Raw genomic sequence first — 18,740 nt, 5'->3', positions numbered from 1 at the left:
GAGGCCCGGGGGAGGGGTAGGGAAGATGTGACTGCCCTGGGTCACCCCTGCACAACCCGTCCCGGAGGACACTTAGTGATTCTGGTCACTCACCTTCCTGAAAGATGTCATCATGCCTGACAGACTCACAACAGAGCAAGGGCTGGAGTGCTGGGGAGGGGCGCCTGGGGGGCTCAGTCGGTTAAGCGTCTGCCTTCGGCCCAGGTCAGCATCTCGCTGTTTCCGAGTTCGAGCCCCACGTCGGGGCTCTGTGCTGACATCTTAGAGCCTGGAGCCTACTTCGGGTTCTGTTCTGTGTCTCCCTTTCTCTCTGCCCCTCCCCTGCTCACGCTCTGTCTCTCACTGTCCGTCTCTCAAAAATGAATAAACATTAAAAAAAAATTTAAAAAAGAGAGAGAAGGAAGGGGAGAGCTGGCATCCGACGGGGCTTGGCATGGACCAGTCTCTGAGCTGGAGCCTCAGCCGGATACCCCACTCCATCCTCATGACATTCCTAAGAGGTGGAGGCATTCTGGGGCTCATTTTGCAGAAGGGGAACAGGCCCCGGGGGTGGCGGGACTTGCCCAAGGTCACACAAGCCGAGGAACCGGCAGAGCCTCCCCCGGGCGGAGCATTGTCCCCCACGTCTGCCACTTCCCCCCACGCGGATGGGGGATGCTGACAGCCTAAAGGACGAACACCCGAGCCTGCGAGCACCCGGGTTCTGGGAGGAACAGCAGGCGGTCTGCACCACTGCCCTTCACCTCTCCATCCTTCAAGGCTAGACTCAAACGCCACCACCTCCAGGAAGCCCCCAGGTGGGAGCCACCGCTCTGCTAGCTCAGAGCCCCCGTGGTATGCTAGCCTGGCGAGGAGACAAGAAACAGTGGCTGGGAGACGGACTCTGGAGCTTCGTGGACCAGAATTTAAATCCTGGCTGCTTCCTGGGCTCTGTGACCTTGGGCAAATTTATCTATAAAACAGGCCAATGGTAGGACCTTAATCCCAGGACCGGTGAAGGATTAGGCACCCAGGTGTCATTTGAATGTTAAACACACCTTCTCCCTGAGCTGACCTCCGGGTAATCCTTGAGTGCCCCCTGGGGTGACTGAGATCCAAGGGCCGCCGTGGCCAGCCTGGTCACACAGCAGCCACAGCTCTCTGAGACCAAGGTGGTTTAGCCATTAACCCCAGCACAGTCACACCCAGGTGACTGCCCCTGGAGCCTGGCTGAACCCTCTCGCCAGCTGGCCCCCTGCGTGTGCCCTGACCACCCCCTCATGTCCCCCGCCACACTCCCTCATGACACCCGGTGCTAGCTCAGGGTGCCCTGCTTCCTCAGGGTGGCCCCACAGGTCACTACTGGCTAAGACAGGAAGGGTTCCTGTGATGGGCGCTGGGTCCACGGCGGCTGTTAGGATACATACACATCCATGTTTTCTCTCCCCTGCTAGACCTTGGGCGCCTTGAAGCCGCCGGTTCCAGAAATAAGTATGGAGAGAATTCCACTCCGCATGGACCCTGTGCCCGGGGGTCAGAGTCTGGCGGTCAGAAGGGAGAATAAACAGACACACAGACAGAATCCTGTAGGGTGAGGCAGTGAGCCACAGGAGAATAGAGCGTGATGGGGCACAGGTGGCAGGGGCTCCGTCTTCGACAGGGCAGAGGCTGAATCTGATTATCCTCAGTCGTCTACACCGAGGGCAGCTTTTTATGCAAAGCAGGCTATCCATTAAAAAAAAAAAAAAAAACCACCACTTTTCTTTGGTGCCACCTGAGTATCGCCGAAGGCTCAGCTGCAGTAGGGAGTTCCTTTAGCGATCCCTTTCACACTCTCGATAATTATCTCCCCATTTATCAGTTTCGTAAATCCGCATTTTCATAGATCGTCCCGCTTAAATACAGAAGCGCGCACACGAGTGCCAGTCCCAGATCCTGGGTGACGGATGCCACCATAGCCACCAGGATAGCATCATCAGGAGACACGGCGGTCTCCGGAGGGAGGTCGAGGCCGGCAGTCTGTGGCCGGGTGCTCAGACTTTCCACTCTCTGGGCCTCCCGGGGCTCAGGCTCCCTGCGCTGTCTCCCTGGGGGCTGCCGGGCGCCCGCTGAAACCTCCGACTGTTTGCTCCAACTATTGCTGTGTTTGGAAAGCGTCTCTTAGTTACTTGTGTTTTCCTTCTGTTTTATGCTGTTGCCCGCCCGACAATCATCTCCCGGGCTTCCAAGCCTGGCAGGAGATAAGAAGTCGGTAATAAACGTTCCTGCCACGATTGTTGAAAAGATGGATGTGTCAACAGCTCGAGAAACATTTAAAAAGCAAACGAAGAAATCGCCCATAATGCCGCCGCCCTACCTCAACAACCCATTGCATTCTCACATTTATCACCTCCCACTCTGGGTCCACAGACACACTTCTTTCCAACTTTGCACTTGACCACACACGTACCGTTTTGATTCCGCCTCTTTCGCCCTCCACCGGTCAGAAGCGATTCCTCGTGTTTGGACACACTCCACGCGATGATGTCAGCTGCGTGAGATCTCAGGTTCTGCTTCCCGGTTTTGGACATCTGGGTTTTGTTATGCCCAAGCACCGACCATTGTTCCTGGTCAAGAATGATTTGGGGCGCGTGGGTGGCTCCGTCCGACTTTAGCTCAGGTCACGATCTCAGTTTGTGGGTTTGAGCCCCACCTCGGGCTCAGAGCGTGCTTTAAATCCTCTGTCCCTCTATCTCTCTCTGCCCCTACCCTGCTCACGCACATATGCGCACTCTCTCTCTCTCAAAAAAAAAAAAAAAGAATGTCTTGCCGAAATGGGCTTACTGGGGAAAGACCAAGCATATGGCATTTTCTCTATTTTCATATTGCTTTCTGAGAAGGTTCTGTGACTTACCAGCAATGTCTAAGTTTGCCCGTTTCGGCATCTGGCTAGCTTCAGAGGTTGTCTTTGCTGTGGTAAAGACTTGAGTCCGATTGCTTACGTTTTCATCCTAGCCCTGCCACCATACCAGCTGTGTGGCCTTGGGCAAATGACTCAACTTCTCTGTGCCTCCCTTGTCTTATTTATTACCTGGGGACAATAAAAGTAATTGCCCCATAGGGTTGTTGGGGGAAGATTAATGCCTTAATACAGTCAATCCTTATTATTCACGTGTTCCCTGAATACAAATTCACCACTCCCTGAAATTTATTCATAACCCCAAAGTCAGTATTTACAGAGCTCTTGTGGTCATTCAAAGGCACGTGCAGAGGGGCAAAACATTTTCATTGTGCGACACACACATTCCCAACTTTGGTAGAACACGGGACCGCTCTACCTTCTTGTTCCAACCCTTTCCCCCCAAAACAAAGCGTCTTTTTCGCAGTATACTTAGTGCCCCGTTTTCCACATTTTCATGCTTTTTGTTGGTGATTTTGCTGTTGACACTGGCCCCCGGGCCTGTCGCTAAAGTGCCATGTCGTGTGCCGAAGCGCGAGAAGGCTATGATGTCTCTTAAGGAGAAAATAACACGCGTTGGACGAGCTTCCGTCAGGCCTGAGTTAGAACACTGCTGTCGGCCGTGAGTTCGATGTCAGCGCATCAACTCTGTGTTAAATAAGGTGCCTTTAAACCGAAACTCACGTACAGCAAGGTTATGTACTGATCAGTTGATGAAAATGCTGTGACGGAGGCTCGCAGGAACCGAATCCCGTGTTTTGCCCTGGGGACAGAGTTTCTTTAGTCACCAACTCAGTGTTTGCGGTGACTTTACGGAGCAAAACTACCACCGATGACGACCATCAGATCCCGTATGCGCACTGCATTTAGAACAGAGTTTGGCACCTAGTACGCACCCTCCAGGTGATTCCTATTTCCATATTTTAAAAACATTTACATTTCGCTTGTTTGGTAGGAACTTATTTAATCACAAAGGGGATGCACGCTCGTTGCCATGTGGTTTGATTGCATCGCTTCCTGTGCGGAAATAAATCCGGTTGACGCGGGAGTGAGCAGAGACGTTTGTGGAGGCCCTGGGGCTTGGAGCCGGGAGCGGCTCCAGGGGCAGGGGACGGGGACGGCGGGGGGGGGGGGGGGGGGGGGGGGGGGGACGAGGTTGCTGCACGCTCTTTATGGCACTACAGTATAGTTGGGAAAGACCCAAGGCTTTCAAGAAAACTTGAACTAGAGGCCAGCCATGTTGACGCCGAGACCCTTTCAGCCAGAGGGTGTGACAATCCTGTCACTAATCTTGAATTAAAGCCTACATTGATATGTTCTTTCACTGCATCGGCATAGAAGATGATGACATCGGGGATACCAGGGGTGAGCGTCTGAGAACGCGTTTGTTTCCTGAAGCAAAAGGAGTCAGTCTGCCTGGTCTGACGCGGGATGTTTCCTGCTTCGTAGATATTCTAGGAAATCTCTCGCAAAGGCTTACGACCTGACACCCAGCATGTTTCGTTGCACGCTGGAGAAGGTGCCACCGTCCGCACAACGTGGAGATGCATGAGGTTGGGGTCTCCAGGAAACCCAGGCTGTGTGGAGGCAATGCGCACACGCGCCTGCTTTCTGTCTCAGCCACCGCGGGGCGAGGACGACGTGTGCCTTCGTCGCCGCTAACCTGAGCTTGGGCCTCAGAACGAAAGCAGAAACAGCCCTGCCGGGCCCGAAACAGTCTCCCCCTTGCTGCTTCTCTGTGTGCGTAATGGGCCTCTTCCAGGCTGTTTGTCGATGAACAGCTGGGCGCCCGCCACCCGGCCTCCCGATTCGAGATGCTTTGCCCATCAGAGCGGTAGTTCTCTCCCCCCCTCCCCTGCGTCGGGGGTGGGCGGCCCAGGCTTCCAGAACGAGGAATGAATGATCGTTTCTCTTCCAGGATACTCAAGCACTTGAGATCCAAGGACCCCATGCAGCTGAGACTGGAGCATTTGGAACAAGGCTTCTCCGTCTACGTCAACGGGGCCAACTCTGAGCTGAAGACCTCACCCCGGAAAGCTGTCCACCCCGACTTCACCAGAAGCGCCTCGCACGCCGAGGGGACGCACGGTGAGCACTGGCCCGTCCGGCCCCTGCAACGCGCTAGCTCGTTCGGCACCGCGGACCCACATCCGATGCACGTGAACTTCCCAGCAAATGACCGGTTAACCTACATACACACTAACTGTGCCCGCTTGGCCAGAAAGAGAACAGGAGAGGGAGGAAGAGAGAGAAACCCTTTTTTCTTCCTTTTAAAGGGTCATCTTGGCCTCCATTACCCCAGGGAGAAGGTGGCCAGGGCGGTAAATTCCTGGCTTTTATGTTTCATAGTGCCAGTAATTGAAGGAAATGTCTAGGATAATTGAAATGATACCCGATTTTCACTGGATCTGTCTTAACCTCAGTACCTAACCCCTGGGTGATATTTGATTCCCACTGTTCATTTCTGAATTTAGTTAATCCATGCTCCATGTACTTTCAACAGATTTCATGTGTCCTGTCCTGAAAGCTGAGGGGGGGGCAATACGAGCACCCCACCGAGGGGCTGGCCCAAAACAGGCACCAATAAAAATGACCTGGCGGTAAAATGAATGAAATGGCAGAGCACACGGGGTTGGGTCCCAATTTGGCCACGTGCCTTTGTTTCCTCATCTTTCAAATGGGACTAACAGGGGTGCCCATCCCCGGGGCGCCAGCATGCCCTCCACGTCGGGTGGCTTTGTCTGAGAAGCCGGTGTGCTACTGAGTTACAGAAAGAGCATTTGGAATGAGGCAGGGCTGGCTTTGAACTCTGTTCTGCCACTCTCTGGCTTTGAAACCTCTGGCAGTTGGGTCCTCTCTGACCCTCAGTTTCCTCTTCTATAAGATGGGAACAATCACGTCCACCTTGCGGGCTTGCCAGGAAGACTAACTGACATAAGAAATGTAAAATGTCCATCAGACAATAATCTTGATCTGTGTTGTTCTAATTCATTGCCTTACAGGTACGGTAGATATCCCAAGCCATTAGTAGACGGCAAAAGCCAAAACAACAGTAAAATAGACGGTAAAAGTCAAAACGAGGAGATAAAAGGCGAAAGTCATGTCCCAAACCTTCCCCTAGGAGAGCCCCTGCAGTTGAGCTTAGAGTTTAGAATGAGCTTCCTGGCCCCCAGGGCAACAAGGGGAATGGAATGATTCTTCTAGGTTTCACGGTTTCACGGACGAGGCTTCTGGCCAGCCTGCTGCTAGTTGGCAGGTGCAGGCCTCTCCTGGTCCGGGTTTCAGGGAGGTGCAGGTAACGGTCTTTCTACTTGGGCCACAGAGTAGTATCTTTACTCATTCAACAAATATATCTCCCCTCTCCTCTTTTACACAAACGCTGGCCGATTGTGCCCACTGTGTGTGCCCTGCTTCCGTATGTCGGAGATTTTTCCTTTTGTACATAGACCTGCCTGATTCAGCTGTGACTTACTACCCTTGCCCTTTTCGCTGCGCATTTGGCTTGTTTCCTAACGCCCTGCGGCTACCAATGGGACTACAGTGGCCCGCTCCGCAGACGGGACTTTGGGCACCTGATGTGCGTTTTAGATGTGAGTCATGAATCTGCCTTGGGTGTGAGCTTGTCACGGGCGCCTCACCAAATCCCCTTCTCTCATGTCTGGTGCAGATTACGGGCGAAGAACCCTGTTTCGAGAAGCGGAAGAAGCTTTAAGACGCAACTCGCGGACAGCCCCTTCCAAAGTTCAGCGCCGAGGATGGCACCAGGTCAGGAAACCCTGGGGGGAGAGTCAAGACACACGGCCCGAGCTCGTGTTTTAGAAGAAGGAGCAGGGTTATTGTGACAGAACCTTTCAGAATCCCCGCGGGCAGCGGTGGGGCTGGCCGGGCACCCTGCAGGTGGCCTCTTTGCATGCAGTCCTGGCCCCTGGGGAGTGGAGGAGACTGGGGACCTCCCAGCCCTCTCTCTGTGGCGTGATCCTCCCTTCCGATGGGGTCACCCCAGCCCTACGCAGGAGGATCACGTGCGCACTCTCAGCCCCCTTCGTGATGACTCGTTCATACAGCTGTCTTTTACTGAGCACCTACTATGTGCCGGGCATAGTCTTTGATGCCAGGGATGCAGTGGGTAACAAGGCAAAGCCCCTGCCCCACAGACCTGAGATGCACTTAGGGCTGCTTGTTGATGGTGCTGACGCCAGCAGCTGGCGTTCTTGAGTGCCAACCAGGTACGAGCCTTGCTCCCGCGTGACTCCTCTCCTTTGCCCTCGAGGCAGACCTGCAGGGTAAAGTTCCAATGTTCTTCCTCTTCTAAGGGAGCCACAGACTTGAATGCTCAGAAAAGCTAAGTGAGCTTTCTTCCAAGGTCAACCAGAATCAAGACTTCAGCCCAGACCTTTGCTCCAAGCGTGGTGTTCTTGCCCACGTGGTCCTTATCTGGCCACTTGCTTGGGATCAGTGCTTCTCAACCCCCACTGCACGTTCATACCACCTGGGGAGCCCCCCCCCCCCCAGGGATTCTGACTCACCTGGTCTGAGGTGCGGCTTAAGCAATGGTATGTAATCCTTTTCAATCCTGTGTTCACCCAGGTTGGGAAGTACTGCCCTTAGAACCTTCTGCACGGGGCTGTATGTGTGGGTCTATAGTAAATACTTCCATAAGCTTTACTGGCCCATCTGTGCGATAACCCTGTAGGTCTGTAACTATCCTCATCATGCCATTGGTGAAACTGAGGCCCAGAGAAGTGAGGTGACCTGCTCAGGGTCACGCAGCCGCTAAGGGAGGAGGGTAGGCTGACGTTTGAACACTGGACCGGTGACCCCCAAACCCACTGGTCTCCCCTGCCTTTGTGGGTCTGTGATTAAATGTGGCTGGGTGTTCCTGCCGGGGCTTGCTGAGCAAGGCCTCCAGGGCACGCAGCCTGGAGGCCTCCTTTTGTCCCCAGCAATGAATGTTAATTTCTCATTAAGGAGGCCTGTCTCCACTTCCCACTTCAGACCCTCCTTCTGGTTGTTCTGAGTGCCTTCTATTATCAGGAGCCATATTTACATCTTAGACTGTGACTTAATGGCCGGCCCCAGAGCCTGTGCAATTTAAAAGACTTGGCCTAAGATTAATTAGCATCCCTCCCCGGCCTCTGCCTGTGGTCCCACACTTCACAGGGCCTAATCATGGCTAATTTCCTAGCTTCCCAATGCCGTGAAGGCTGTAATTGTCCTTCTGTACCGTATCAGTCAGGGGTCAGTCACTGCCTAACAGTAGAGACCATTCAGGCCGTTTTAATCAGAGATGGATGGAATACAGGGAGTCCGGTGCTCACAAGGTCTCTGTGCTTCTCACACAGCCTGCCAGGAGAACTGCTCCCTAGGGCCCAGTGGGGAAGGTGGGGGATCCGCATCAGGGCTGGGTCACCTGAGCTGTCATCCGGGAACCAGGTGGCTCCCGCCACAACCGATGGCCTCGAATGATGCCGCGCCTGCTAGAGCAACGATGCCCGTAGCCTGTCCGGCCAGGCTGGGACACTTGCAAAACCCCTCACCTCTGCACTGTGGTTAGCACAGAATCAGCCGGCATGTGTCCCCTTGCTTCCACCTCATTTCCGCGTCCCCTGCCTTGTATGAAGTCGTCGGATCGGCTGCACCCAGCTCACATCCAGAACCCCCACGGAAAGGGTATCTGGGAAACACGGGCTGACTTTCCGGCCTCTCCTGAACGTAAAGCCACCCTAGGAGGGAAGTGGAATGGGTCCTGGGGGTCAGCCCACCCCCACCACTACCGTGCCTTGGGGACCACTCCTCCAAGATGGACAAGCCAGAGAACGCGCGGAAGTCGTGAGAGGGGTAGAAGCCATGTCTCGAGACAAATCATCCTTTCATTTAAAAAGATGTATTACCACGGGCCAGGCACTGTGTGGGGCTCTGGGGTTCGAAACAAAAAAAAAAAAATCAGATAAGGCTCTGGTCCTGCCCCAGGAGTCCCCCCCTCGGCTATAAAGGCCTGGGGACCGCCCAGCCTGCAAGACAGACGTGGTGACTGTTCCAGGCATATGGCCTGCTGGACTCGGGAGCGCGCAGCTTGAGGCCTGTGGGCTGAACTTGTCCCCCGGAGGGTGTTTTTTGGACTCACACAGTTTAAAAAAGACTTAGTCACTTGCTAACATTTAAATTCAGAAAGTTCTTCTATATTTTTAAAAAGCTAGATTCCTACTTCCCTGGGAAAATGGAAAGATCTGGCCCTCACGCCGGCCTCCCCTCTCTGCGAGGCAGCCTTTAGAGCAGAGTAGTGGTTGCCCCCTACCCCGGTAAGGCTGGGCAAAGTGCTTCTGTTTGCCGCAGTCCTCACCACTCCCCTTAGCGCCCCAGAGCTGAGGCCCAGTGGCAGGTGTGGTGGCCTTGTGCTGCGGCCACTGCTTCTCTCACACGGGTGGGGGGTGGGGGGTGGGGGGGGGCTTCCTGCCTTTCCATTTCCGGCCTGGCTCCCTGGGGCGTTTGAACCTGCGTCCCCTGGAGAGACGGGAATGGGCTTTGGGGTCAACCTACTTCCTAGCTGTGTGCCCCGGCGGTGTGAGGTCTCTGAGCTTTGCGTGCAAACCTCCCAGGCCGCCCGGAGGGAGTGCAGGCGTGGTGTGTGTCACAGGGGGTCCTTCAGCTTCGGGTAGGAGCACCAGGCGGCAGGGGACGGACAAATCCAAGGAGGCGTTTAAGCTTACCGACTCAGGAGCCCCGCAGCCGTACGTCAAAGCCCGGGCTCCACCTCCTCCTAGCTGTGTGGCCCTGGATAAGCTGCTCAACCTCTCTGTGCCCGTTTCCTTGTCTGCAGCTGGGGTTAAGAATGGCACCCGCCTGGTAGGGTAGTTCATGAGGACCGGGTGAGCCGGTGTCTGTGCAACGTGGCCAGCAGCGCCCGGCACAGAGGAAGCAGGCGGTAGACGGTCATGACCGTCACTGTCGTCCGTGGGGGGCAGGTGCCGAGGGCGGCTCTGCCTGGAGACCTCAGGGCTTCGCTCCAGGGTGTTCCTTCATTTATTCAGTCCGTTGTTCATTTGGTGACCTCTACCGAGCACCTGCTCCACTGTGGACACGGAGAGGCGCTGGGGTCCGAGCCGTGACCGAGGCAGGCCTGGCCCAGCTCTCCTGGAGCTCACGGTTCCGGGGGTGTGTGGGCGGGCAGGCAGAGGACCAGGAGCAAGTAAACAAAGAAACAAGTGCTACGCAGGAGGGGGGTGGGGGGGAGGGGGGAGACGGACAGGGTCGTTGCGGGGGGAGAGTAGCTCTAGAAATAAATTTGGAAGAAATTTTTTTTTAATGTTTATTTATTTTGAGAGAGAGACAGAGACAGAGCGTGAGCAGGGGAGAGGCAGAGGGAGGGAGACACAGAATCCGAAGGAGGCTCCAGGCTCCGAGCTGTCAGCACAGAGCCCGACGCGGGTTCTCGAACTCACGAGCTGTGAGATTGTGACCTGAGCCGAAGTCGGATGCTCAACCGACTGAGCCACCGAGGCGCTGCCCCCCGACCCCCGCCCCTGGATTCCATTTTAAATGTGGGGAATCCTCTGGGGGGTTTTCAGTAGGAGAGTTGCGTGTTTGGGCTCACATTTTGGAAAGATCCCCTCTGCCCCATGCCGAAGGATGCCCGTGGGGCCAGGTGGCTGTAGGAGGACCAGGCAGGAGGCTTTGAAGCAGGACTTTGTCTCTCCAGCTTTCGGCTCTTCATCCTCCCAGCCTCCACCTCGAACCTTCCCTAGCTCCCAGAGTCCCCTGGTCACCTCAGCTTCCTCGACCCACCCCTTCGTGTCTTCTCCCTGCCAGTCTTTGTTGAAATTGTCCGGGACAATGCCTCAGTTGGTCAGCCTGGACCAGATGCCCACTCCCGCCCTGAGAGGGTGTGAGCGGAGGTGGGCCGGGTCGGATGACGCAAAGCCTGCCCGCCCCAGGCTGTTCCCTGAGCGGGGCCTGGGTCCCCTAGCTTCTTGTCCAGGACAGTAAGTAGCCCCAATGTACCGACTGCACCAGGAAGAGGCACTGGTCGGGTTTCCTTTGGCCCCAAGAAGTAGGGTTAAGTAGAAAGTTTCTCCATGGTAGGAAGCACACGGGGACGGATTTTCGGGTGCGAAGGATAGAGAGGAAGGCAGTCTTTCCCTCACCCCTTTGGGTGGGCCTCACCATCCTTGGAGGCAGCCAGAGGTAGGCGGCGGTGAGGGAAGCAGAATCCCCCGGTGGCCAGTGGTGGCCAGTCCTCAAAAGCCACCCCGTCAGGAGAGACACTACAGCCCTGTCCCAGTCCTGGGGTTTCTCCCGTATGGCTGTGCCCAGCAGGAGGGATGGTGGGGGGCACACAGGCACTCAGTGTGTCATCTCAGACCACAGCCGGGTCAGCCGGGGACACGGCGGCCACAGTCTCCCCCTGGCCAGCACTCTGCCTCCTCCCTGTGGCCCTCTGCACTCTCCAGCTTGCATCCAGCCACTTGTTCTGAGTGTTGCCTGAAATTCCTTTGGGTCACACGGCCCCTTCCCGGTGACCAGGCCTTCGTGTCTTCCTGTAGAATAACCTCCCTTCTTAGGGTCTTGCCCTCCGCAACTAGGAAGCACTTTGGGGTCGAGATGCCCCCGCTGGAAGGGGCTCCCCCAGGCGCACGGGCTCAAGGATCCCTGCGCCGGAAGGTCACCGGCTCATCCAAACGCTGGCCTGGAGCCTGACCGGCTGCACCTGTAAAACCCGTCCCGGGACTGAGCTGCCACCTGCCCCGTGGACCGGCCTGGAGGTGATCAATGGGCTCCTGTTGGCACTAGTCTTTATCCCCCACCACGTCTCAGCCTCAGATCTTTCTCCTGCTATCAGCGGATTAAGATTTATGGCTTCCTCAGCCTTGTAATACTTGGGTGGACAGCGGCCTAATCAACAGAGCTGTCGTTTACCAAAATGCTGTCAGATTTGATGAACGTCATGGGCTCTTAGCATTAAATTGGTAGTGAAGGGATTGGCCTTTCAGCAATTTACGGTGGGGGTGGGCTTTCCTTCAAGGCCCGGAAAGCAAGGCTTTGCTCTCACTCCACTGTCATATCCGGGTTCCTGTTGTGGGCTAGGCAGCTGCAGATACCTCCAGAAAAGCTCATGAGTCAAAACGTGAAGCCCTTTCCTTTGTTTTCCTGTGTCTGAATTTTGAAAACCCCTGCAGAGAGGACAATAAATGAAACAGCCCATAAAGCATCGGCTTTTACGGCGACCTTGCACGACACACACTGTCAGAGTGTCGAGCGCTGTTATTTGTAAGAGATCAGGAAAATCCGGGAAGAACATATCAAATAGGGTATATTTCCTCCCCACCCCAAACCTGCCTGTCAGTATCTTCAGAGCACTCCTACCTCTAGAGGGAGCCATTTGCATACCACACAACCTGAACAACCATACAGGGCAACCCCTAGCCTCCGTCTATCTTTCGCATTGACAGCAGCTTGCACGCGCATCTCTTAGAATGCTTTGCTAAGGGGGCGGCAGATACACACAGATAACTCTGAGCGTGGCCTTGGGTTGCGTGTGGCTGAGGGCAAGATCTGCCCTTGGGCGGGCAAACTGGAACATGGGTGTTCGGGTGTCAGGGCTTTAAAACCCCGTCCCGATGCGTGGCTGATACCACCAGGGTCCACCCGGGTCTGGGCGCTGCCAGGAGGCAGGAGAAAGCAGCCACTTACAAACACCCACTCCAGGTAAAGCAACGTGCCAGATGGGGAGCCAGCCAGGCGCTCGGGCATCATGCTCACCAGCACGTGAAGGTGGGCGGCGGGGAGCGGGCGCTGCCCGGGGGCTGGGTTGGAACCCTCCAGCCTCGTGCGCTTATTGGGAGGTGGGCGTCTTGATGTGGGTGAGGCAGCTCCCCTTCTCCTCCAGTGGTGGCGGAGGTACAGCCCCGGGGCTGCGGTGGGAGAGCAGGCCAGATGGGAGACTATTTATTCCCCTCCGGCGGCGCCCACTCGGCATTTAAAACTCTTCCGGGACCACATTAATTTTGTTACGTGTTGCTTCAGAAACGCGTTCTTCTGTTGCAAGTTCTGTGTGAACTCCTTGAGACCAGGGCACGGGTTGTTACATTTTTTTTTTTTTTTTTTACTATCTCAACATGCTTCCAGAACCTTGTATGCAGTCCGTGTTCAGTAAGGGCTTGCTGGTTAAGTGCCTTAATGCCTACTGCAAACCCATCTCCCGACCTCTCGGCCAGGCGAGCAGTTGTGACAAGCTCCTGGGAAGGGAGAGGGGCGCTTCTGGGAAAAGGGAGGATGGGAAGGCTGCAGAGGACAGAGGCATACCGGGGCTCTCCTCCTTGAATGCTGGAGCTCTTTCTCATATTTATCCTTCAGATCAGACCAGCAAAACTGCATTAATGCCAGCTCTCTTACTTGGCAGCGGGAAACTGGGGTTCAGGTATGGCTGGATCCAGGTGCTCAGACAGTGTTGCACAGCCCGTTCTCCATCTCTCAACTCTGCTTTTCCCTGTGCTGCTCTGTGTGGCACCAAGGTGACCACTGTCAGCCTCCACCGTGCATTCTGTCACCTGGTCGCTCTGGGCCAGCAGGATCTAATGCTCAGATCGCCTGGGCCTGTCCTATGCTCCAGCCCCCCGTGGACTCCGTTCCACATGAACACTTGGATTGGGGGTGGGGAGGGGGAGGATTTCCCAAAAGAAAATCAGGGTGCCTTTGCCAGAAGACAGGGGGGCGCGTGCAGCACAGACGGAAGCACCCACCGCAAGACTTCACAGACCTCACGCTGCTCAGACTGGAGTGTGCGTGCGAGCCACCTGGGCTCTTGTGAAAATGCAGATTCCGATTCGCAGCTCTGAGATGGGGCTTGAAATTCTGCATTTCTCACAAATCCCCAGGAGAAGCCAATACTGCTGGTGCCTGGACCTTCCACGAGTAAGGTCCTCGTCTGAGTCCTCCCTTTCTGGATAAAGGAACAGAAGCCTGTAGAGGGGCCAGGCTGTGTGCCCCATGCCTGGTGCTCCTCCCTCCCAGCCCCTTCCCCTCCTCCCTCCTCCCTCCTCTTCTCCCTTCCCCACCGGCTCCTTCCTTCCTGCCTTCCCTCCTCTCGCTCTCTCCCCCCCCCCCCCCCCCCCCGCCACTGTCTCTGCCTCTCTCACTCTCCATCTCCATTTCAGCATTTGGGTGTTTTTGAGTGGATCCTGGGGAGTGGGGAGGAGCCTGGCCTCCCCAGCGTCTGTGGTAGAAAATCCATCTTGGAGATGAACTTCAAACCCCTTTCAGGTTCATCCTGGCCCCAGGCAGGAAATCTCCCAGGTGTCTCCCGGCCTGGATCCTGCTTAGCCTCCATAGGTCTGCTGATGCTAAGAAATGCTCTGAGAGCAAGCTGACGCAGCCTGGGAGGCAGCGAGCTCACACTTGGTGTCGGAGACTGGGGGGCATCGCTAAGTGACAGGATCGCCTATGGAAGGAAAAGTGTCCCAAAGCACCTTCCTTCGGCACCTCTGCGTCCTCCCTGTTCCCCAACAGGGGCCCCCTGTCTGCCTTTTTCAGCCTCTTTCTCTCTCTCTTCTTTTTTAAACTTTCTTTCCAAGATCTTTTTCTCGCATGATCTATAGCCAAGCCCCTGCCTACTTTTCTGAGTGTTAGGTGTTCTCAGGAAGTTCCTTCATTTCCCTCCATCCTGTAGCCCAGGCCGGGCACATTTATCCTTCACGTGCCTTTTGGGGGCATTATAGTGCGGTGGTTAGTACTGGGGTCCCTCAGCAAACTACAGCTCTCGGGCCAAATCTGGCCACAGCCTTTTCTTATAAATAAAGTCTTTTGGGGACACAGGCAAGCCCATTCATTCAGGCTTTATCTATGGCTGCTTTCCAGCTACAATGGGACAGCTGAATTCTGGTGACAGAGACCATATGATTGGCAGGACCTAAAATCCTTAGTCTGTACAGGAAACACGGACCCATCCCTGGTTTGGAGCAAGGCCTCTGGAGCTGTGCTGCTGGGGTTCAGATCGAGGCTCTGCGGCTTCCTCACTGTGTGACCTTGGGCAAGGGGCTTGTGGCCTTGTGCCTCGGTTTCCCCCTGGGGTTGCTGTGAGGACCGAACGAGCAAAGGCACGCGAAGGACTTGGAGGGGCGCTCAGTGTGCATTCAGTGTCGTGACGCATAATGTGAACGCGCTCACGGGGGTGGGCGGGGTGGGGCGGCGTGACCGTGGATGAGAAAGGTGTTCGGTCCTACCCAGTGAGAGTCCCGCAGGCGGCGTCATTTTCTTCATCATCAAGTTCACTAGGCTGGTGGGGAAGCCGAGTCTCACAGGGGTGGAGGCTTCTCACCCAGGGCATGAGGGGAAAGGCATGAATCACTGTCCCCAGGCGCCTGGGTGGCTCAGTTGGTTAAGCGTCAGACTCTTGGTTTCGGCCCAGGTCATGCTCTCACAGCTCATGAGTTCAAACCCCACACCGGGCTCTGTGCTGACAGTGCATAGCCTGCTTGGGGTTCTCTCTTTCTCCCTCTCTCTCTGCCCCTCCCCTGCTCACTCTCTATCTCTCTCAAAAAAATAACTTAAGAAAAAATAAAATAAATCTCTGTCCCGCAGCGGGGTAACGAACCCAGTATGCATGGCTTGGCCGACCTGTCCCGCCTTTTAATAGCCAGGCCTCACTCGAGTGAGGCCCGGAGCAGGAAGTTTAAGGAGGCCCTCACTCTTGGATTCGTGCACATGCAGGGCACCCAAGAGGGAACCCCTTCTTCTTCCTTTTTTTTTAATTTTATTTTTTATTTTTTAAAATTTACATCCAAATTAGTTAGCATGCAGTGCAACAATGATTTCGGGAGTAGATTCCTTAGTGCCCCTTGCCCATTGAGCCCATCCCCCCTCCCACAACCCCTCCAGCAACCCTCAGTTTGTTCTCCATATTTATGAGTCTCTTCTGTTTTGTCCCCCTCCCTGTTTTTATATTATTTTTGTTAAGAGGGAGCCCCTTCTTAAATGTTGCTCCCTGGGTGCCTCCCTTGTGCCACCCTGGCCCCAGCCCTGAGAAGTCCCGAGGAAAACCCAGGGTCTCCTAAACTTATTTGATCACAAAGCCAATATGGGGGGAGTATAACACCCACTGAAATTCTACTGAGAAAGTACTCCAAGCTAAAAAGTTAGTGAAAAATTCTGAACACCCTTTGTGCAGTAGGAACCAGTAAAGACTTTTTTTTTAATTTTATTTTTTACTTTTGAGAGAGAGAGTGCACGCATGCATAAGCAGGGGAGGGGCAGAGAGAGAGGGGAAGAGAGGATCTGAGGGGGGCTCTGTGCTGACCGGATAGATCCTGACGCGGGGCTCGAACTCACGAACCGCGAGATCATGACCTGAGCCGAAGTCCGATTCTTAACCGACCGGGCCACCCAGGCGGCCCTCCAGTCAGGGACTCTGAGCAGAGGTGGCGTGGCCCATGCAGACCTACCGCCTCGCCATCAGCCGCTAACGTGCTCACCCCTCTGAGGAATTCAGATGCTCCTCCCATCACGTCTCAAGCAATCTGACTTTTTCTGTATAGAAATCGGTGCAGATCAGGACGGAAGCTGGCCCGCGGCTGCACATCGAGCCGCCTCTGGACCCTTCTGAAGATTTTGAGCCGTGTGGGGATGTGACCGTCAAGGCCAAAGACGCTTCCGGGGACCGTCCACAGGTAGGACTGGCCTCAGCTTGTGCTGTAGCGGCTCTGGGGGCACTTTGTGACAGCTGTTTATTCCTTCCCTCCTTCTGTCCCTAAGTTCCTTCACTCTTGTCCTCCCTTTCGCACGCCGTGACGAGCACCCAGGCCGGGCCACATGCTGGATGTTCCTCCAGGCACACGGTGTCCAGGTGTCAGAAGGGCTGGCGTCCGACCCCAAAGAGGCAACAGCCTACAGTCCCTCCACCGCAAGAGCTTGCTGAGGGGTGGGGCAGGGCGTGGTGGGGCCAGGAGAGAGGGTATCCAGGAAGGCTTCCTCGAGGAAGTGACACTTGCCGGGGTCCGAGAGGCTGGGGCGGAGTGTGGGGCAAGGAGGGGAGGGGAGGCGGGCAGAGCTGATACTCAGCCTGGCCACAACTGTATGTATGCACCTGCTGTTAAAGATTTTGAGTATCACCCCACCCCCTGGGGCAGCAGAAGCCACACACGGAAATGCCCAGAAGCCCCACAGAACTGGAGCTCAAGAGTCCACAGCCGCGCAGCCGCTGATGAGGCAGGCAATGGGGCGTTTCAGTCCCCTCCTCAAACCGCCGTGTCACCTGTGAAATCCAGGGACCTCCGACGGTGCGTGCTGGGCTTCTATTCAGCAGGCATTGGTTGGGCACCCACTTCGGAGCATCAGGCTCTGTCCCTGGCACCAGAGACACAGAAACAAACAAAACGCACGGGGGCCCTATTCTTAAGCAACTTATACTCCGGGGCGGGGGTGGGGGTGGGGGGTAGACAGTAAAGAAGAGACCAAGATGGGAACGCAAGCTGGCACAGCCACTCTGGAGAACAGTACGGAGGTTCCTCGAAAAACTAAAACTAGAACTACCCTACGACCCAGCCATGGCGCTACGAGGCATTTCTCCACGGGATACAGGTGTGCTGTTTCCAAGGGACACAAGCACCCCCATGTTTATAGCAGCATGATCGACAGTAGCCAAAGGATGGAAAGAGCCCAAATGTCCATCGACGGATGAATGGATAAAGAAGATGTGGCATATATATATATAATGGAGTATTACTCGGCAATCAAAAAGAATGAAATCTTGCCATTTGCAACCACGTGGATGGAACTGAAGGGAATTATGCTAAGTGAAATTAGTCAGAGGAAGACAAAAATCCTATGACTTCACTCATACGAGGACTTGAAGAGACAAAACAGATGAACATAAGGGAAGGGAAACAAAAGTAATATAAAAACAGGGAGGGGGACAAAGCATAAGAGACTCTTAAATATGGAGAACAAACAGAGGGTTACTGGAGGGGTTGTGGGAGGGGGGATGGGCTAAATCGGGAAGGAGCACTAAGGAAATCATTGTTGCATTATATGCTCACTAACTTAGATGGAAGTTTTAAGAAATAAAAAATAAAATTGAAAAAAAAAAAGAATAGACCAAGAGATAAAGAAAGCAACAATTGCAGGTATGGTCACGTTCTGCGAAGAAAACAGAGGAAAGTGGAAGAGTGTGGGAGAGAGGGCAGCTTCAGACACGGCAGAGAGGGCGGGAAGGCTGCCTTCCGGTGTGACAGTTCAGCTGAAACCTGGTGGGAAAAGCATTGCAGGCAGAGGGAACAGCAAGCACAGACGACATGAGGCTCAGGCACAGCATGAGCAAGGTGGGAGTGTGGGGCAGACCAGGCAGGGCACGATGAGCCCCGGGCAGGGCAGTGGAGGGGGCTGTGAGGGGCGAGTCCAGGTAGCTGGGTTTTATTCTGAGGGCATCGCTTTTATATATAGAATGAGTGCATAGATCATCGCCATGTCTATATAGAAGCAAAATTATCGGGACGCCACAGGACAGAGGCCCCCGGGCCATCCCCCGTCCCATCCCCCGGGCCTTTGTTCCACTGTGAGTGCAGGCTGCAGATTCAATAGCCTCCCTAAAAGAACAAAATCTTGCTTTTTTTAAAAAAAGAATTGTTTTTAATGTTTATTTATTTGTGTGTGCGTGAGAGAGAGAGAGAGAGCATAAGCAGGAGAGGGGCAGAGAGAGAGGGAGACACAGAATCCGAAGCAGGCTCCTGGCTCTGAGCTGTCAGCACAGAGCCGGACACAGGGCTCGAACTCATGAACCGCGAGATCACGACCTGAGCCGAAGTCGGAAGCTTAAGTGACGGAGCTACCCAGGTGC

The 18,740-nt window shown here is 54.9% G+C and overlaps 1 protein-coding gene across 1 annotated transcript in view; it reads left to right on the top strand.

Annotated features, from left to right (window-relative positions):
• The window catches only part of LOC122210233 (katanin interacting protein), a 192,692-nt gene that overhangs the window by 54,096 nt on the left and 119,856 nt on the right, over positions 1–18,740 (top strand). The window contains exons 5-7 of the mRNA XM_042922814.1: positions 4,836–5,005; positions 6,585–6,682; positions 16,444–16,575. Of these exons, the coding sequence (XP_042778748.1) occupies positions 4,836–5,005; positions 6,585–6,682; positions 16,444–16,575 (400 nt within the window). The remainder of the gene's footprint in view (positions 1–4,835; positions 5,006–6,584; positions 6,683–16,443; positions 16,576–18,740) is intronic.

The sequence above is a fragment of the Panthera leo genome, chromosome E3, assembly GCF_018350215.1.
Source record: "Panthera leo isolate Ple1 chromosome E3, P.leo_Ple1_pat1.1, whole genome shotgun sequence".
Classification (NCBI taxonomy): Eukaryota; Metazoa; Chordata; class Mammalia; order Carnivora; family Felidae; genus Panthera; species Panthera leo.
This window is presented reverse-complemented; position numbering and strand designations above follow the sequence as displayed.